Here is a 21,392-nt window from a genome sequence, read left to right as displayed (position 1 = left end):
ACAGGTTAGAGATCGGTCCAGGTGACACGTAGCCCTTCCTCGGGGCAGGAGACTGGACTCGATGAGGTCCCTTCCGGTCCTACCTTTCTGGGATTCGCCCATCGGCCGATTGGCCCTTTTAAAGACAATCACGGCTTTGTAATCCCAGCCACGCACAGAGAAGCTGTCTGGGTTGAACTATCTGCAGGCTGCTTTGGGGAGTCAAGGGGTGAGGACAATGGCAAAACCAGCCAGACGCTCCTTTGCTGTCCAGTTATTTGCAGTTTTGAGCCGCTAACTGGTGGTCTGAGACAGACGGTCGCAAGTCAAACCGAGTTGTGGTGCCTTCACGCACTCCCGGTTTTATGGCAATAGGGTGGACTCCAGCTGTACTGGAGGGGGGTGATATTGACTCGGTGTTTCATAAAGCTCAGAGGTACTTTGCCGCGTCGGACAAAGTGTTTTTGACCCACAAAAGCCGAGGTCCAAATAAATCTGTTAAGCCATTAAGGTGCCACCGGACTCCTTGTTTTTCCAGTGTTTAAAGCAACTTTGTGATGTTTATCGCGCGGATCGCCCCGTACGGTAACGCTGGGCTTTTCTGAGGTTTGGAACAGCTGCGACAGCCCACAACACGGACCCGGCTTTGACTGTTTCTCCCTTAGCCTCTCCAGTGATGGAACCACGAGGCGTACAGATAGTTCGAACTATCTAGCCCGTGCCGCGTGTAGCCGCGCGGCACGGGGTTCGCACTAGCCGGCTTTTAAAAATGGCGGCGCCGGCTTTATGCTAATGAAGCCCGGGAAATTCAAATCCCAGGCTTCATTAGCAAGTTCGGTATGCATACATTACCCCTCTAGTTCAAACTAGCGGGGTAGTGTAGACATACCCTAATGTACAAATCAGCCACCTGCCATCCCAGGTACCGATGGAGAGCCAAAGGTGAGGTCGCCGGACAGGCCACCAAGAGGGAAGGAACTGGCGCAAGAGGGAGCTCCCCAAGTCACAATAAGAGCAAACTGGCCCATCAGCCTAGGAGCGTCACAGGAGCCCTGTTTAACTCACTGCGGGGACTGGTCGACACTGGGAAGATTGTAGCAATTGCCAGCCATGTCCCTGCAAGAGGTGCTCTGCTTGTAAAGAGAGACACTTGGCTGCTCAATGCAGCAGCCGTAACAGACCAAAGAAGTGTCCCAGTGGCCTTGTCTACACTGGCATGTTTTGTCCCCCAAACCTGCCTTTTGTTGACAAAAAAGTGAGATGCAATTTTTTGGGAAAAACACCCCATTTTGGTGACAAAAATCTTCCACCCCTGCAAGACTTCTGTCTTTGCCCCTCCTTTTATTGCCGACGAAGAGCCAGCGTGGACTCTGCTGTTTGTTCTGTCAAGAGAACTGGCTTCCGCCAGTATCCCATTGTGCCTGCCCTGATGGCTCTGCGCAGTGTTCTGTGATCTCTGCTGCCCTGCAGGCATGAGCCCAACCCCCATTTCAAAGCTCCGGGGAGTATGAGACAACTGAGGGAGCTGCTCCCTTTGGGGAACTAAGAGCAAATCATTGGACTGCTCCTGTTCTGCCTGGCTAGGAACCCAGCGGCAGGCAGGCTACGGCTGCAGGGGGCAGACTAGAGGCTGCTGTGGTGCTTTGACTCTGCAGCATGGAGAGCTCCCAGAGCTACTCATGATGCTGCTCCCAGCAGCTGAGGAGGCTGTGGGAGAACTCAGAGGATCCCAAGAAGCACAGGGGTCAGCTCTACCTTCCCGCAACACAGCCCTGGGGGATGCTTATCCATAATGCTTTGCTCTGTCAACAGGGCAGCTAACAACATGGCCAGGAAATGTCGACAACGAGAGGCAGAAAAAACGGTTTTGACTGGTGTGACGGCGCGTTGGGGGTCCCTCGTCTCCTGCACCCCGAAATGGCACAAACAGACTGCACTAGCCGGTGGAATAGAGGAAGTTTATTGCCTCTCCAGGATACAGCACAGCACAGATGGAATCTGGTCACAGAGCTGGGCTAGGATGCCTCAGGCCCCCTTGAGATGGGGGAGACTGGGCCCCTAAACTCCAGCCCCTTTCCCTAGGCTGTCTCCTCCATGCTCCCAGCCCGCAACTAACTCACTCTCTTCCAGCCCTGCCCCCCAGCCAGGGCATCATCCACCTTCCTTTGTTCCTCTCCATGGGGGGTGTCTGGCCATACTGGTTTGCATAGTGACTCATCCTGTTTTGCTGGGTCGTGGTACCCACGGCAGCCAGTGGGGGTTACCCCAGAGCCAGCAGCATAGAAACCAGCCAGGTACCCCTACTACGTCACAACTGGTTTTCACTGTTGGCGACTTTTGCCTGTTGACAGCTCTTTCGTCACCAAACCTCCACAGCGTAGACACAGCCTGAGATGGGAACGGGTCCAGCCAGCAAGTGGCAAAGCCTTTATCCCATGTACCGATGAGGAGTTATTCCTGGAGGATTAGGAGCAGCACAATCGTTTTGAAGAGGTGATCTGACCAACGTAAGTGACGGTAGCCACTTGACAGCAAGCCCTTTGGCTAGTCAGGGTTTCCTTTCTCCATTGCAATTCAAAGCCGCAAATAGGTAGTAAAAGTAGAATGACACGCCAAGCGCCCATCCCCCCAGAGAAATGTAAACGACGAGTGTTTGGGAGCCACAGACACGTCACCCTCAGATGCAAAACCTGTTGTTATCCTCTTGCCAAGGGGAACAGTCACAAGGGATGCCTACCCGCCGACAGCCTCACGCTGTGTGGCATTCCCGGGAACTACAGCAGCATGGAAGGTACGGTACCTCTTCCCCCACTTTGCTCTTCTCTGCTTGCAGGTCTGGAACAACGTGACATTTCTGGCGCACCTCCTAGTCTTTTGCACTAAATAAGAACAACTTCGAAAGGTCACCAACCTGCCCATGAGCAAAATGGGATGGTTAGGGGCACGCCACGTCCTGAGATCGTGCAGCCCAAAGGCCACCGCTTATAACACAGCTCTAGGGTTTAGGGCAGCACAGCCTAATGGCTAGAGTCAAGAAGTGTCCATAACACAGACCAGGGGTATAGGGCAGCACAGCCTAATGGCTAGAGTCAAGAAGTGTCCATAACACAGGCCAGGGGTACCAGGCAACACAGTCTGATGGCTAGAGTCAGTAGTATGGGGCAATAGCCCTGGTAGGGGGGCCTGGACCCACCCTACTCCATGGGGGCCCGGACCCAGGGCCCTGTTAGCGGCAGAGTGCTCTACCCCTCACTGGGCGGGGAATCCAACCACAACACACCGAGCTCACTCAGGTGGGAGATACCTCTCCCACCCCTCCCTGGGGCACGTCCAACGCAGAGACACTTCACCTGGTCTCCAGGTCCTCTGGTTCCGCAGCAACAGCCTCTCCCGGAGGCTCTTCCAGCACTGGCAACTCAAGGCTGTCTCCCGGGTCTCTGGCTGCGGTGTCCAGCCCACACTGAGCTAAGCTGCTCCCTCTTACACTGCTCCAGCCCTTCGAGCATGCTCAGTGTGGCTGGTGGGCGGGACTTCCTCCACCCATGGGGTATTAAGCCCTCTTGGCCCAATGCAGGATGTACACACCCCATCACAGGGCCATTACGTTAGGTAACATGGCTACTCTTTTAAAACAACCTGGCCTTGCCAACTAATGCTATTACTATATGATGGAGAGTTTCGGACTCTATGCTGGGCTTCTTCTGCCTGCCAAAACATGACGGCTACGTCTAGATTGGCATGATTTTGCAGAAATAACTTTTCCGTTAAAAGTATTTCCGCAAAAGCGCATCTAGATTGGCACAGATGCTTTTGCGCAAAAAGTGCTTTTGCGCAAAAGCATCCGTGGCCTGTCTAGATGCGATTTTGCGCAAGAAAGCCCCGATCGCCATTTTAGCCATCAGGGCTTTTTTGCGCAAAACAGTTCTGCCCTGTCTACACTGGCCCTCTTGCGCAAGTATTCTTGCGCAAAAGGGCTTTTTCCCGAGCGGGAGCGAGAAAGTATTTGCTCAAGAAGCACTGATTTTGTACATTACAAAGTCAGTGCTCTTGTGCAAAGTCAAGCGGCCAGTGTAGACAGCTGGCAAGTTTTTGCGCAAAAACTGTGGTTCTTCTTCTTTGAGCATAAACCCAGTGTAAAATATCCATTGCAGTAAGACGGATATGGCCCACCTTGAATTTGTTCGTATGGGCTTTTCCGACATCACTGTAACTGCTTGAGGTGTGTTTTCTCCGCTCAGTAAAAACATTTACTCAGTATCATTGAGCAGCAATGGCTGATTAGGAATGACCATCCTCTGCAGACTCTTCATTTTATATTTGATGCCTAAATACAAAGGTGGCAGGGAGAAAAGAAATAGGACCCGAGAATGTTGTCTGTTTGCCTGTCCTTTACCATTGTGATAACAAAAATACGTATATTTTTCAAACCCATCAAACTCACCCAGGGTGACGGGGTGACGTTTGCAAGACAGAGAGAGGCAAACAGACTAAAGGAACCATGTTGTAAGTGGGAAGAATATGCCACACTCATGCGATCATTCTATTGGTCCTTATTTGGAAATGCCAGCCATGGAACAGCTACAGGCGAGGTGCCTCTGAGGATGGGAATTAGTTGCGGTGCAGACACAGAACAACCACCACACCACAAACTACTGGAAAAGTTCAAACAGAAGAACCGACAGCTGCAATTCACCTGTCTGAACCTTTAAAATTCTAGCGCTGTTCCGTGGCCCTGGGACTGAAATTATAATAGCACAATGGCCAATTAGTTTCACTTATTAGGCCGTCTGCAGTGAAACATGGTGAGAAAGTGAAATCCACTCACATGGCAGCCATCAAATCCAGAGCAGAATAGGGTCTGACTTCCCTCTGTCTTTGCTAGAGATTGGATGACTCAGTCAGCGCTGTAGGCTATATGCAGGACAAGATACAGAACTTGGAATCACCGCTATGGTTATTAATGTGGGCTGTGCTTAGCGGTAGCATCTGGGAGTCTCCCAGTCAATTGCAGACAAACCCATCCAAAATGTCAAGCTGCATTTACAGATGATTTGATGAAAGCAGGGCTCATTATCCGCCCGAGCACAAGGCACAGCCCCTATGTTAAAGTTCTGTGTAAAAGCGCAAGTTCCATCCTGTGCCCTAACGCACATCCGCGTTGGCCTCTGGTGGGGACCTTGGGAAAGTCAGCTCCACAGGCAGGGTACGTCTACACTACGAATTTTCTCAGCAAAAAATATGCTAATGAGGGACTCATTTGCATGAATCACAATCTCATTTGCATATTTTCTGCCAATCCGTTTTCATGCAAAAATAAGCAGTGTGGACGTTTTCTTTTTGAGCAAAACCCTCTTTTTCCGCCCTGCTTGTTTTTGCGTAAAAACCCCAGTGCAAAAACAGATCAGCAGAAAATAGGCAACTGAGATCGCGATTCATGCAAATGATTCCCTCATTAGCATATTTTTTGCCAAGAAAACTCATAGTGTAGACATAGCCACAGAGATGCTCTAGTGGGAGGTGCCCTGCCTGTGCTCCTGCAAAGGACAACCCCCAGCAGTCAACACGAGCGAGTGGGCAGGCGCAGAATGGAATACGGGAAAAGTGACCAGAGTTACCAGAGCCTCGCGAGTCCATGGGAAAGTGACCAGAGTTACCAGAGCCTCGCGAGTCCATGGGAAAGTGACCAGAGTTACCAGAGCCTCGCGAGTCCATGGGAAAGTGACCAGAGTTACCAGAGCCTAGAGAGTTCATGGCTCCCAGGGGACAGCCAAGAGCTCAAACTGCACCCACAGAGAAGGAAACACGGAACCTGGCTGGAGAATATTCAAGCCTCTACGTGGGGGCCCAGCACCATTACGATCCTGCTGTTATTTGACAAGACATGAACACCGTGTTTTCTTGCCTTGTGCGGTTTGGAGCTCTATATCCCCAGGGCTCATCTAGTACTCCATAGCATGGCAACTGAGCACAGATGCAGAGCTGATTCTGAGCTCTCCAAGGAGGGCTACAAAAATAATTGTTGGCAAGAGTGGTTTCCATGGAGATGGGCCAATGGATTTGGACAGGGAGACCCCTTTTTTAAACTGCACGTTTGTGCAGAATGTGTGCGCAGCAGGACCGGGCGTTGGTGTACAGTCTCTGCATTGCACACACACAAAACTTTGCCTTTTTGCCCCATTATGGAAATCTCTGTCTTAGTGTCAATACGGATTTCGGTTTCTGCTCTGGGGGATAAGGTACGTTCCTTCCCCCTCCCCTCTGGCTGCATTTTGCAGACATTTGTCATCACAGAATACATGGTAATTCGAGTACAGAAATGGATTTGGCTCTGAAATCTTTTTGATGTGTGCCGGGCGGGCCCCGGTTAATTTCACTTCAGAGAATCATCCCTTTATGTTCATTTCACACATGTGTCAAGCAAGGTTGCGCACGTGAAGCCAACAGTCAAAATTCTATTTGACCCCAAACAGACGTGGCATCTCATCAAGTGACACTGATGGTTGCGTTGAGTAATGCCAAAAAGAGGTTAATACTTTCAAGCAGGCTACTTTGTGTTTTCCAAGGATATAAATATTCATCAGGACATGGAAGTGCTTGACAATGAAGCACAGCCTGGCTTGCAGATTATATGTTTTTTTAAATATTAAATTTAAAGGGTTTGAGCCGATCTACCTAAGCACGTAGCTTAGAAGATAAGACTGTAAAGACTTGCATGTGAATCATCAGGTCTCGCCCCCCGATCAAGGATGTTAACACTATTTTGTTATATAATCAATTTTAAATGATCTAATGAGGTATGCAATAGTGTTCCTTTGCACAAACTCTGAAATGTCGTCTATTTATTGGGCTATTGTGGAGCTCTGTCAATACACATGAGCAAAGAAAGAAGACGCCAGTAATCAAACAGACACTGTCACTCTTGGTCACAGCAGGCATCTCCTTAATCAAAGGAATTTCTCTGAATGCCTGTTGAGACCTGACTTTCTCCCTGAAGTCTGGGTTCACGTTGAGCCCCGGTTCATTATAGTCTGAGCTTGAGGAGTTCACAAAAGGAATGGCAAAATAGATGGATTCAATTTGTACATTTAACCCCGGAGGAAAGAAAAGAAAAGATACGAATAACTTTCCGGAAGAAGCATGCCGCCGCAAACCACAGTGAGTTCTCTGAAGGATGCTTTTGAAAAAAACGCTGCCTAAATGCCAACGATAAAACTTAATTGTAGTCTGAGAAAACTTCAAGACATTTGTCTAAGAAATCGTTTCAAAGAGTGCAAATGGCTCTATTACAACCCTATTACAACTCCTTCCCCAGGAACACAAAGGGAGTCGGTAACAGAGACGGGGGAACGGGATCAGAACTCTTGGCTGCTGGGCCTGTACTTTAACCACGAGATAATCTCTCTCCTTGGGCACGCATGCTATGTCCCGGCTATTAGATGGCTCTGAAAATGCCTTTCAGGTCCATGGGTAATTGTAGCACGGACGACAGAGGGAGGGTGGGAGAAGAAGCTGAGTTTTCATTCCATATTCCTCGTCGCTTTCCCACCCGCTGAGGCTGGAGTTGCCAAAGCGGCGGAAGGGAGTTGGAGGTAGGTGCTTTGCCTACGCAGGCATCTGTGAAAACCCCACATGCTATTTGCGCTGATAGAATTTAACTACAGCATGGCAGAGCTGGGAATCAGCCAGGGAAAGGGTCGTCATGGCACGCCCACATCTGGAATACTGCGTACAGATGTGGCCGGCTCATCTCAAAAAAGATTTCTTGGCATCGGAAAAGGTACAGAAAAGGGCAACAAAAATGCTGAGGGGTTTGGAAGGGGTCTCATATGAAGAGAGATTAAAAGGACGGAGACTTTTCAGCTTAGAAAAGAGGAGACTAAGGAGGGGTAGGATAGAGGTCTATAAAATCATGACTGGTGTGGAAAAGTGAACAAGGAAAAGTTATTTACTAATTCCCACCACGTAAGAACTAGGGGTCACCAAATGAAATTCATAGGAAGCAGGTTTAAAACAAATGAAAGGAAGTTTTTCTTCATTCGGTGCCCAGTTAACCTGTGGAACTCCTTGCCAGAGGATGTAGTGAAGGCCAGGACTTTAACACGGTTCAAAAGAGAGCTAGATAGATTCATGGAGGTTAGGTCCATCAATGGCTATTAGCCAGGATGGGTAGGAATGGTGTGCCTAGCCTCTGTTTGGAAATGGGTGACAGGCACTCACAAAGCACTAGTCAGTCACTTCTGAAAACGTACATCTAGGAATGTCTGACGTACAAGATATATTCTGCATGCGCCTGTGTCTGCGCAGCTGGCCTAGGACCAGAGGTGGTCTGCAGGAGCAACTGACCAGCAAGAGCCGCACATTACAACTGCAAAAGGGCCCCGAGGCAAACCCAACAGCCTCCCTCGCCCACTCCTACTGGAGTCCACGCTGGGTTCTGCCGGAGAGCACCACACTCCAAGAATCCCAAGGGTAGGGAGTTTTTCCTACATCTGCTGGGCTTGAGTTTGAACCTGCTGGCCCCCGTCCTGCCCTCTGTGGCCAAACAGAACAACTTTTCTCCACCTGTGCTGGGGCCGCCTTTCTACAGACTCCTCTCATGCCCCCTGCGTGCTAATCACACCTGTCCCTTCAGCCGTCTCTTGGGCAGCTGCCTCCCGCCCCTTTGATCCTCTTTGTCTCTGGATCCTTTCCAGTTTCTCCACCCGGAGAACGAAACGGGACCAGCTGAGGTCCACCCAGCACCAGGCAGAGCGGCACTGTCGCACGCCATGGCTTGCAGGCTACGTCTCTGCTGCTGCAAGCTACACCGGCATGTGCGTGTTTTCCCGCCGCACGGCCTTGCTGACCCGTGCTGAGCCTGAGAGCCGCCCAAGCCCCAGATCCGCCCCAGCCGGGTATCCCCGCTCTATATTGGTGTGTTTATTTTCTCTTCCCTAGGGGCAGGCTGGTCAGTTTGAAATCTGTGTTCCTGCTTTCCTGGGGGAATACGCTTATTTCAAAATCGTTATCGGGGGAGTTATGTCAAATGTAGCGATTTTGAAATAACGTCCCAGTGTCGACCAGGGACCAAAGTGCTGGCAACGTCCCTTTGCCCTGGACGAGTCTGCTCTCTGCCTCCATCCAGGTCTTGAATAAAGATGTTAAACAACAGGGGTGTGTCTACACAGCACAGCTACGTCCAAACCATGGACGGTCGTTAGCAACAACGCGAGCGTCTACACAGCAATTCCTTTACACCGAACTCAATTCCAAACAAAGGACGGCTTATTCCGACTTCTGTAAGCCGCCTTCCCCGAGGAATAACGCCTCTTCTGAGACCGCTATTTCGGAATCGCGGTAGCGTGGAGGCTCCCCTGCGGCTACTTCCGAATAGCTCCTCCCCGGGGCCATTCAAACTAATTTCTCCCCGGTGCCCTAATTCAAGGTAGCACGTCCACATTAGGGGAGCCTGCCTTGGACTCGTTTTGAAGCTTCCCTGTGGGCGCGCTATTTTGAAATACGTGTGCAGTGTAGACTGTAGCCCCCTGCGCAAGTCCTCCCTCAAACTGACAATTCCATTAATAGTTACTCGTTGTTTGTAGTGGTTTAACCAATTATGTCTCCCCATATTTAATTAATACTGCCGGAGCTTGGAGACCCCTTTAACAAGGTCAGGGCTCTATTGAGGAGACACGAGAGCAGTTTTCAAGTATCTAAAAGGGTGTTACAAGGAGGAGGGAGAAAACTTGTTCCCCTTGGCCTCTGAGGACAGGACAAGAAGCAAGGGGCTTAAACTGCAGCAAGGGAGGTTTAGGTCGGACATGAGGAAAAACTTCCTACCTGTCAGGGTGGTGAAACACTGGGATAAATTGCCCAGGGGGGTTGTGGAATCTCCGTCGCTGGAGATATGCAAGAGCGGGTTAGACACACACCTGTCCGGGGTGGTCCAGACAGTGCTGGGTCCTGCCGGGAGGGCCGGGGGCAGGACTTGACTCAAGTTCTAGGACTCTAACGTAAGAAGATATAATTCTACGACATAGGCACTGCACATATAGGCAGCAAGACCATCCCTGTGCTGAAGAGGCTGCAATGTGAACAGCCGGAGGAAGGAGGCAGATCGGCAGAGAGGCAAAGCGACTCCCCCAAGGTCACAGGGAGAGCTGGAATAGACGTCAGATCTCCTGACTCCAGGCCTAGTGCCCTGGGCGCCCGAGAACGCCGCCCGCACACAGCCTCTCTAGAACTGGGCGGTCCATTTCAGGCTGGTTTCTTGTGCCTTTGTAAGTTACAGTTTCCCACCCGGGGCAGGACACAGGGGCTGAGCGTCAGCCCCGGCCAGCAGTGGCGTTCCAATAGCAGCAAGTTTCGATCCAGGCGTTTGCTGGACTCAGAGTTCAATCGGCCTGAATTGGGGCCTCGCCTCCTCAAGGCAGCTTTGGGACTGACACCGCTCTGGGTAACTGGCAAGTGTTTGATGCTCCGGGGGAAGGGACTGGGGCCCCGCTGTGCCAGTATGAAATGCACCGTGTCCAGAGGGCGTGGGGGGATTCCATGCATGGCTGGCGATGCAGGCAAGGGAAGGCATTGCCTTCCCAACATTCCCTACACTGCCCAGCCGCCCGGGAGGGGCTAGGGCCCTGCTGCTTGGCTGGTGGTGGGAGGGGGAAGAGGCATAGTCTTGGGGAAGGGGTGTGGCTTGGGGGCAGAAGGGGCGTGGCTTCAGCTGCCTTCCCCAGCTGGGCCTTTGCCCACTGCCCATGGGTGATCCCATCTCTGCCTGAGCTCACCATCGCTGGGTGACTCCGAGAGTTGTCACTTTGGACGGGTTTCAAAAGCCCGTGTCAAATCCACAGTGACCCGCCCAGGAGGCTGGCGCCACTATCCCCGTTTTCCGGACGGCGAAGTGCAGGGATGTGCCTGGTTCCATGCCTGAGGCAGGGTGGCGGCGCTCCCACCATTCACTCCCACTGCCCCGACGCTCTCAGTCTAACCACTGGGAAGTTCGTGCCTTACCCCCCAGGGGACAATATCGACCCACTCATAGCAACGCCCGGAGGCTCCCTGTCTCCTCCCCAAGGCATCGCCCCTTTAAGCCCGGTGCTCCATCCCACAGCCCCCAGCCCGCACTGGGCACCGGGCGGCCGTCGCTCCCACCCCTCACTGCTCCCAGCGGCAATGGAAGCAGCGCCCTGCCTGGGGAAAGTGCCACCTAAGCCTGAGTCACATGCAGGCTTCCTCCGCGCGGGGAGAGTCACAGCTCGGGGAATGCCAGACGACACAGCGCGGATGCCGCTCTGCCGGAGCAGCTTCACCGCACACGTCCCCCCTCCCTCCCCCGCAGGGACTGCTCTTCCCCGCCGCCCGCACCGCTCGCAGGCTGTGCGGAAGCTGCTGCTTTGCGCAGCCCGGGAAGGCAGGCACTGGCGCTGCGACAGCACAGGACGGAGAATGGCTGCAGCAGTGCAGGGCGGGTTCTCAGCTCCGGGGGGCAGTTAAAGCAGGCTGGAAACAGAGGGGCACGGCCGGCTGGAGGGCAGTGGTCTGGCCGGCCGGGACCTGTCGCTTTCCCAAAGCGAGGCCTGTGCCTCCTGCTGTTTGACTGCACTCCCACGGCTTGCACTGCTGCCCTGCGGCTTCCCCGCTTCCTGCGTGTTGGAGACCAGGGGCTGGGAGCGGCCTAGCCAGGCTGCCCCTGCTGCAGTGCCCCGTGGGGTGGGGCCGGGGCAAAGGCCCTGAGTCAGCCCTAGTGAGTGCCTCCTGCTGGCTGGCTGTGGTACTGCAAGACTTCCCTTTTGCTCGGGGGCCCCGTCGGCGGCTGCTCTGCCCACACATGTCTCCAGGGGCTCAGCCCCCTGCCTGAGTCTCCCAGTCAATATGGTCTAACTAGGACTATTGGCAGGGGCGGTCGCTGGGCTCCGTTCTCAGGCCCTCGGGGGCGGAGCGACAGCCCTCCCCTGCGCTGGTATGGCAGCGCTCTCAGGGGGTTCTCCGGGGGCCCCTTTGGCTTCGCTGGCTCTCGCTGCCCCACATCTCCAGGCAGGTCGTCTCACAGAGCTCACGTCTCTTCCGGGGGTAACTAAGACGCCACCAAACTGTCTGTCCCTACCTGCATCGGCAGCCCCAGCCCTGACCCCTTGAACTTCCAGCCCTGTGCTGGGCCACTTCCCCTGGGGGCTGGAGGGAGAAGCCAGCTCCACCCACCACGCTAGGTCGCACCCCGGGGACCCCATGAACACCCGGCCCACCTGGCTTCAGTCAACTGCAGCTATTTTCCCTGGGCTTCTTCCCACTGAGCATGTTCCTCCCACGCCGCCCCGTCGGGCCGCAGCGTCGAGCCCCACGCGCTGCTTGCAGCAAGCAAAATGGAGCCAGAGCTCAGCTTTGGGTTCTGGCTCAAGCTGCCGGAGCCATGGCCCCCTTCCTCACCCTGCGGCCCCCGCCAGGAACAGGCTGGCTCGGGCCCTGCAGCTCCTTTTATCCGAACCTGCTGCGCTCTGATCGGCTACTTCCCTGCCGCCTGGAGCAGCGGTTCCCAACCTTGAACTTCCAGCCACGGACTGGCAAACCTATTCACAAACTTCTGGCGGACCGGTAACATTTTATTTGCATAGTCATTATGCAAATTCATTTAATAATTAAGATCAGAATTTGCAGATGTCTACAAGACTAAAACAATTCTGTTCAAAGAATCCTTTCCTTTCTTAAGCCATTAACCCCAGTTGCATGACTGAAAATAGACAACGCAACATTATTGGTAATTGACATGATTAATAATAGCATAGATGAAACATTGTACTCACAGTTGTTTAATGGGACTTCTGCTGCTGCATCTTTTCACACATTTCTTTGCAGTTTGCATCAGAATTGGTCGAACCCAACTTCATGTGCGCGCGCGCGCACACACACACACACACACACACACACACACACACACACACACTCACTCTGCAGGCCAGGGTGATCTCTCCCACACACACACACACACACACACACACCCCGACTTGCTCAGCAGGAGTCTGGCTGGAGTGGGGGGGTAGAACACAGGTGCCCCTCCCTGCTCTAACCACTAGCCTGCGCTCCCCTTCCCTTCTTGCAGAACACTCAGGCAGCTGGCAGCCCAAGCGGCTGCCGGATCTGAAGCTGGCTGCTGTGTGGCCCCCCAGAGCTGCCATGAACAGTTGGCTTCAGCTGCAGCAGCCACCTGCCACACGCCCAGGGCATACCCCAGCCCTGGTCCCAGAGCAGCCGGCATGGGTGTGGCCTGGCAGTTCAAATGAGCAGCCCGGGAGTGTCCACACTAACTTTATTTTGGACTGACAAGCTGGGGAATAGCGTTAGTCCTCGTGCAAAGCAGGACTACAGAGCTCGTATTCCACGACCCCTTATTCCGGAATCATAGGGTTGTGGATGCATCACTTACAAAATCAACGTTGGGGGCTAATTTCGGACTAAGGTTCTAGACTAGGCCAGACACCAAACCGGATGAAGGAACAGGCTAAGCAGCGCTTCAACCGTCTATCTATCATGTATAGAAAGAAAACTTGTGTCACAAGGATTCTCAGTGTAAGCTCTCGTGCTGCCTTGTAAAAAAAAAAACGATTGTTTCAGAGAGTCTGTTTGTCTGTCTATGTCTGTTTGTCCCCTAGCTCGGGGACATGCACCCCTCCCCTGGCTGTATGGACCGGTGTTTCTTACCAGGCCCCAAGCTGCTGCGGTGAGAGAGGGGTTGGGGTGTCCTATGGACCCCGTCCTCCCCAGCTCCGCCCCTGCGCACTGACTGCAATGAGGAAAAACAAAATGTATGAGTTAAGGACCCGAGCCAGGCCGGGTCAATCTTCCAGTCAGAGAGAGCTTTCTAACACGGACATCATCGCAACCAGCTCAGAGTAGTTCAGCATTGGAGCTGATGGAGAACGGCAAATGGAGAGTCACCGAGGTGCAAGCTAGTTTTGTTTGCTATCTGCAAACAGCAGACAGCCAAAGCCGCAACCGAGATCTTTCATGCTTAAGGACCAACCCTCCAAAGCAGAGAACAGTCATGAGCAAATCAAGTGGGAGAAACAAATTAAACACAAAAAAGGTGAATGATAATTGGGGTTTGTTCAAGAACGGTGTACGAGATGCCCCCCAAACTTCCCTCAATTCCAGAACAACACAATAAGGCTTTTCGGTAAGAAAGCATCCTCGTTAAGAGAAGATGTGAAAATAGCAATTCCAAAAAATGTAATAAAAAAGGAAAAAATAGGGAGATGAATAGCGATCAAAACAAATCAGCAGCTAGGACTGCAGATAACATATGAATGACACTAAATTTATTAATTATTATTATTATTGTTGTTATGTATCACCAGTAGGGCTAAGGACAAAAGAAGGAATCCTTTCAATATATCAGAGAAAATGAAGTCCTAATAAAGTTACAGGTTCATTACAAGATAAGAACGTTAGAACAGTTAATCACGGTACAGAAACAGAATTCTCTGTTCCATAAGTATTTCTGGTTTGTATTTGGAAAGAAGCAGGATGAGGTGTTTGTATCGTACGGTGAGAAAGAAATGCTTTCTATTCCACGCGTACTTAGGAAGGCTATTAAATGGCATCTATTAAAGTAAAACATTTTCGCCTAGGCAGGACTGGAGAGCTTCCCCTGACCAGTATTACAATAACTGGCCGAGGAGCTGTCTGATCGTTAAAGTGGATTTTTAGCAACTGTTGGAACAAGGGGGAATTTCCAGAAGACAGGGAAAAAGCTTAGCATGGTGCCCGTGTTTAAGCGGAATAACAGGATACCCTGGGTAACTCTCAGTTGGTGAGCTGGACGCTGATTGGGGTGAAACCAGAGATTGGTCACCAACCCCAAAGAATTAAAGATCGGAAGCATAATCGGCAGCACAGGCTCAGGAAAATAGGGCTCGTCAAACAAACTTCCTACCTTTTTGATGAGATTACAAGTTTGGCTGATAATGGAAGTTGCTGACATAATGTACTGAGACTTCTGTGACATATTTGACTCAGTGTCACATGACCTAGTAAAAAAAATCCGCACGATACAACCATTGATGTAGCACATATTAATTTGGATGAAACACCAGAGAGGAAAAAATTGTCGGTGAGTTATCGTCACCCTATGGAGACATTTTCTAGTGGGATCCCGCAGGGCTCAGCACTACTCAGCGTCTTTACTGAACTGGGACCCCTGGAATTTAAGTTTCATTCCCACCTCTGCCACTGACCTGTTGCATACCCTTGGGCATGTTCCTTTCCCTCTCTGTGCCTGTGAGCTGTGTGGAGCAGGTTCCGTCTCTCCCAATGCATTTGTGGGGTGCCAGGATGGAGTGCAGGGAATTAAGAAGTAGGCCTGCACTCTGACTCCAATTAGTTCCTCTGAAGAAAGCTGATGGGTATAGTTAGCGAATTACCTTTAGTGAGGCCGGTGGGCCGCAGGAGGTCACGAGATGGCCCGCCAGGTCCAGTCTGGCAAAGAGGGACAGGAAGGAAGCCCCAGGGGGCGGAGAGAGGAACCGGCTAGCTGAGTCCAGGCTCAAAGGGGTCAGGGCAGGGAGAGGACCAGCAGCAGAAGGACGTTGGAACTAGACTGCTGCACATGGCTTGATGACAAAGTATTAATCACCGGGGGGCCACCTGCCTGCAAAACCAGCCGCCAGTGGGACTCAGGGCCGAGCCGGGAGGGTACTGCCACACCGCCGCGGGCGAGATAGTTTGATGGCCATTCGTGAGCGTTCCCAGTGGTGTCAGAGGAGCAAATGAAGAAGGGGCACCCCGCCATCGAGAAGGCCCAGCCGTCCACCCTCATTGGTCAGGAACAATTCGTACCCACCAGGGTACCTTACGAAGGCTTTTGTCTTCCATTGAGGCAATGGCTATTTCCAGGAGCAGACACTGACCCAGATGTACAACCTCAGTCCATGAGCAGCCTATGTCTTCAGCTTCCTAGCGCAGTGAGTATAAGACACAGCGAAGTGGGGACCTTTGGCACAAGTGCTACCACAAAGTCAGCTACAGAAAGGTCACTGGGGCCATGTCCTCACGAAATGGAAGACTGATGCTGCCGCGATCAATCTTCCGGAGTTTGATTTAGCAGGTCTAGTTAAGACTCACTAAATTGAGCTCAGAAGGAGCCCCTGTTGGTGGCCGGTACTCCTGCTTCCGTGAGGGGGAATGGAAACTAACGGGAGCATTTGCTCCCGTCAGCCTCCTGCTGTGGGGACGGCATGAAAACTTGAAACAAGGTACATCAACATTCCCTTTTAGTGTAGGCCTGGCCTTAGCCACCTTGACTTCAAGAAGATGGGCAGCGATTTTGGCTCTCTAGAAAGAAGGTGGTGATCCTCAGGGTTACATCTGAAGAGAGCTGTATTCGGGATTAGGCACAACGAGGATGCCTGAGAAAGATGAATGGGGCAAGACAGAGCTTAAAAATTAGGCAATTCAAACAAATCAGGCCAGATTGGTGCCTCACTCACACCTTGTTCACACTTCCGCAATAACGTGGAGTTCCTCCAGATAGACCACAGCTTAAGGAAGAGAACAATTAGGAACACTATTTAATGTTGCTGAGTTAAATTAAATCAAACAAAAACCAAACAGCTGTTACTTTTACCAAAGCCCAAGTCAACTATTCCCTTGACTTTCTCCATAAAAGTTCTGCATTTTCTCCTTTCTAGATGAGGTCAAAGAAGAGGAAACACTATTTTTCATGAACCACCAAAGAGGACACCCAGAAACAAAATATATTTGTCAAGCTTGAGCAAGAAACACAATAAGGTAGCTTAATAAGATAGTCACATATTCTACAAGTGATCATTACAATTCAAACACAGCAATCGAAAACAAAGGCCACGTTAGCATGGTAGTCTGCAAACTCCTGCCGAGACGCGAGATAACAAGTCAACCATTAATTTGTATTTTTCCAGTGCGGGTGTCTCTGCATAGGTCCTTTGCTGGTTCATTCACGATTAGGCATCTTTTGCCCAGGGGCTCTCTGGGCTTGTGGTGTGAGTTGCTCCCACACAGCTGCTGACATGTATTTAAAAGGCATCCGAAATTCAGTATCCACAACACAGACTTTGTCCATTTTAATAACCTGCCACAAACACTCCAACGGCTAAGAGTAGAGAAAAATCGAACACGTAACAATTTGCCAAAACATTAAAAAGCCAGGCGGGAGAAGTGGTCAGCTTGTCTCCCTCCCGCGTGGAGAGCACCTGTCAATGTTAATTGCACACACTGCCCCTTCACACTCGCCATTTTCATTCCCAGTCAGCGTTTAAACTTCAAGTATTTCCACTCCAGGACAATAAACGTGTCTACCTCCAGGTATGACTGAGGAGCGCACTCCCTTAGAACCAGGACTTCCTGTGCCTAAAAAGCATCTAAGGCCATCTGATTGCACAGCACAGGCGGGTGGGTTTCAAAGCGACTAACCTAACAGCTGGACCCAATGAATTGAATTGGAAATGCAGCGCTCCTTTAGTTCAGCAAAATGTCCCCTTCTCGCTAGCGGAGACGGTTGATCTGCCCCTTGCACTTGGCTGGAGGCACGTTTGACGTTTCGCGCATCGGATCAGTTCACAGAGCGCAAAGCACAATCTAATTTCTCAGGCAAAAATCCAGGGGGTGTCGGCAGCACCGAGGGCCGTGCGGCCCCCGCGACTCCACTGCGTTTGGAACTGACAGGGGTTACCCCTGGCGGGTCCCTTGCAGCCCAGCTTATGGCTCCACACCAGCCAAAGGCAGCAGGGCCCTTCACAGCATAGAAGCGGCCTGGTTGTCGATGCTGCACAAACACAGCAGCAGACAGAGACCCTACAAGCAAAGGCCCCACAAGCCGTCATGCGTAGACTGCCGGGGATGGAAACCCAAGTCCAGGTGCAGCAACCCACTGCCAAGCCGCTAGTTGGGGGGCTCAGGCCTCAAGAGCCAAGAGGAAGGGTGGGAGGCCGGAATGCAACCAGCTGTGATCAGTGCAGTGCCAGGCACTGATCAGTCATCCCAGATTTCATCTCCGGTCTTTGGGGAGTGAGCTGCGCTCTTCTCACTGGAGATTGGTTTCTAAGACCAGCCTCACCCTGTCTTCCCTTTGGGTTTGTTCCAACGCAGGGAGCCACAACAGCGGGGGTCCCACAAAACCAGGCATTGAAAAAAGCTCACACACACTCACATAACACACACAGAATTTCAGAAGTTCCCGGGGCCTCCCTAATTCTTTTCACACACCGGCCTCTTCCCCCCTTTGCTGGTCCCCGCTGATTGGTTTCTATGCAACTGAGGCGTGCGACGAAGCCCCTGGAAATTGGCAGAAATGCACCCGCTGATGCCGATGAACACATGTTGATGTGCGTGCCCACAGCCCCCGAACACAGAGAGACCTTTTTTGGTCACCTGCCAGCACGGCTTGCAGACTTCCCGACCCCAGGCAGCTTTCCACATCCCAGAGACTCTCATGACACGGTGCCTCGCAGGATAGGGCAGGGCTCGGCGCTGTAAAGGGCCATCCATGTCTAGGTGCCAGGGGACACGCGTATTGCGCGTCTAGGGAAGCAGCTGCTGCGGAGTGTTTCAAGTTACTTCCCAGCCTGGCACCCTTCACTCATCAGTGCTCAGGAATTAGCACCTGGGCTAAGGCCAAACGCACACTTTGTGCTTTTCTCTCCCTCGCTCGCTCGGGTAGAAAGCCCCCTGAAAAGGGGCATCTTAGGTGGGTGCAGCACCAGGCCGATGCAAAACTGGCAGCTGGTTGGCGATGGAACCATTTGCAGCCATGGCGAATGCAGGGAAAAGCCCCGCCCCAGCTGCTGGCAGGGAGGTTGTGGGGTGGTGCAGAAGCCCCCCACAGAGGGATGTTCTCACGCAGCCACTTGGGGACCGGGGAGCCTGGATGCCAGCAGGGGGTGGGGAGCCCGGTGGGAAGGCAGGCAAGGGGGGGGGGGGGTGCGTCGAGCCACCTAGAATTTCAAATGCAGCCTGGCCTGAATTGGGGGGTGTCCTGCCTTACCCCACTCACGCTGTCAGGGCGAGGGGGGGCTGGTATCTGGACAGAGGGGTCAGCATTCAAGAAGTGCCCCCCCCACTTGTAGACTGGCCCGGGCAGAGCCTCTCCCAGCCCTCAGATTCATGGCTTGAAACGGGGGGGGGGGGGGGGGCAGGATCTGGTCTGCCCCTAGGCTCCCCGTGGGAGGTCTGAAGCCCTAACATACCAGGGCAGGGTGGGGGCCTGAGAGCTCCAGGAGGCCCAGCACACTGTGGAGAGAGGGGCAGAAGGAAGGAAGTGGGGCCACAGGGCCGGGCCAGGCCCCGTGCTAGGGGCAGCGCTGCACGGCCCCCCAAACGCGCCCCACAACTTCCCCCAGCTACCAGAGCGCCCCAGCCCCCAGCCGGGAGCCCCACGCCCCTAGACAGAAGCTGCCCCTGGAGTTCCCTCGAGCTTCCCGCTGGCTCTGCGGGCAGGAAGTGTTAGCCCCCCCCCCAGCCAGGGCGAAGAGCCCCCCCAGGTTAATTAGCGCCCCAGGGCGAGCCGGGGCCAGGCCGGAAAGTTTCACGCGACCCCCAGCAGCCAGAGGGAAACGCGGGCTCGCAGCAGGGGGGACCTGGCCCGTCTGCGGGGGGCGGCTCGGCTCGGCTCGGCCCGGCTTTAGCGCACGGCTCGCCGGGCGTGTGGGCAGGCGCGGGGCCATGCCCCGGGAGCGGGACGGGGCGGGCGGGACCCACCTTCCAGGCAGCAGGTCCGCCACAGGCCCGAGTGGGTCATCACCTCCTCGTTCTTGCGGCTGGTCTCGTTGTCGCTCGTGGCCTTGGCGCGGCACACGCCGCGGGAGTAGAGCCAGTAGTCGGTGCCCACCGCGATCGTCATGAGGCTGAAGGCTGCGAAGGCGCCCACGGTGGTGACCAGCATCTGGCTGCCGCGGTCACACATCCTCATGCTGCTTCATCCTCCGGCGCCGCCGGCCGGGCAGGGAGCCGCGCGGGGGCTCGGGGCTGCCCCTGCCCTAGGGGGAGCGAGGGGCCGCTCCGGCTCCGCGCTGCCCGCCCCGCGCCGCGGGCCCAGGGGGCTGAGCCGCCGCCGGGCTCCGGGCGCGCATCGCTGGCCCCGGGCGCGGAGCCCGGCCGGGCGCAGCCGCTTCCCTCCCCTGGCTCGGCGGAGCTGGCTGCGGTGGCGGCGGCGCGGCGCGATCCAGGCAGAGGCAGCCGGGGGGGGGGGGGGGCGCTGCACAAATAGCTCCGCTCGGGCGGCGGGGAAAGGAGGCGCAGCGCTCACACCGACCGGCTCCAGCCCCGCCGGGAGCGGCCCGGCCCACCCACCGCCGGCGCGGGGGCGGGGAGAGGCAGCCAGCGCCCTGGGGAAGGCGCGCACGGCTCCGAGGGACGGCGGCCGCCCCCACCCCAGGGCGTGCTGGAGGGACAGCGCGGGGGCGGGGGGCTGGAGGGAGACAAGTCCCGGGTGAGGGGCGCACGGTGCTGCAGGGACACCTCCTGGTGCGGGGCCCGGGGCGCTGGAGGCACAAGTCCCGGGTGAGGGGCGCACGGTGCTGCAGGGACACCTCCTGGTGCGGGGCCCGGGGCGCTGGAGGGAGACAAGTCCCGGGTGAGGGGCGCACGGTGCTGCAGGGACACCTCCTGGTGCGGGGCCCCGGGTGCTGGAGGCACAAGTCCCGGGTGAGGGGCGCACGGTGCTGCAGGGACACCTCCTGGTGCGGGGCCCGGGGCGCTGGAGGGAGACAAGTCCCGGGTGAGGGGCGCACGGTGCTGCAGGGACACCTCCTGGTGCGGGGCCCCGGGTGCTGGAGGCACAAGTCCCGGGTGAGGGGCGCACGGTGCTGGAGATAAGTGAGGGGTCCTGGATCGACAGCCAACCGCCTTCCCCCCCTTCCCCTGAGCCCCGCGGAGCTTGGCCTGGGAGTTCTGGGGGACCCGCTTCTCCCCGACACCAGGGGCTCGCCAGCCTCCTGCCCCTGGGACCGCTCCGCCCGGCTCCCGCCCGCCAACCAACCCGTCGAGTTTGGCTGATGCAGGGGCGGGAGCCAAGGAGCGGCCCGGCGCCCTTCAAGGGGCTGCCCCGGGAGCGGCTGGCGGACGCGGCGCGGGTCCGGCTACTGCCCCACCCCCCGGGACCCCAGGGACAAGCGCCGGGCTGGCCCCGAGCCCGCCCCCTCCCCCCGCACACACAGCTCCGGCTGCTGGAACCGCCTTGGCTGTGCGGGCAGGGACCCGGCGCCCCCCGCCAGCCCGCGCAACGCCCCGCCCCGGCCGGGGGCAGAGCCGGGCCGGGCTCCCGGGGCAGCGCTGCTCGCTCCGCTCCCAGTGGGACCCGCTGCTCCCCCTCTCCATCAGGAGAGTCTGCCCCCGGCAAGGGCCCGGCCCCTGCCCCGCCCCGCCCCGGCAGGACTTGGCCCAGGCGAGGCGGGACTGGTGGAGAGCCA

The 21,392-nt window shown here is 54.8% G+C and overlaps 1 protein-coding gene across 1 annotated transcript in view; it reads right to left on the bottom strand.

Annotated features, from left to right (window-relative positions):
* The window catches only part of CACNG3 (calcium voltage-gated channel auxiliary subunit gamma 3), a 69,855-nt gene extending 49,770 nt beyond the window's left edge, over positions 1–20,085 (bottom strand). The window contains exon 1 of the mRNA XM_075899915.1: positions 19,684–20,085. Coding sequence (XP_075756030.1) covers positions 19,684–19,894 — 211 coding nt within the window. The 5' untranslated portion in view covers positions 19,895–20,085. The remainder of the gene's footprint in view (positions 1–19,683) is intronic.
* Between the last annotated feature and the right edge of the window lie 1,307 nt (positions 20,086–21,392).

This window comes from Pelodiscus sinensis, chromosome 16 (genome assembly GCF_049634645.1).
Source record: "Pelodiscus sinensis isolate JC-2024 chromosome 16, ASM4963464v1, whole genome shotgun sequence".
NCBI lineage: Eukaryota > Metazoa > Chordata > Testudines > Trionychidae > Pelodiscus > Pelodiscus sinensis.
This window is presented reverse-complemented; position numbering and strand designations above follow the sequence as displayed.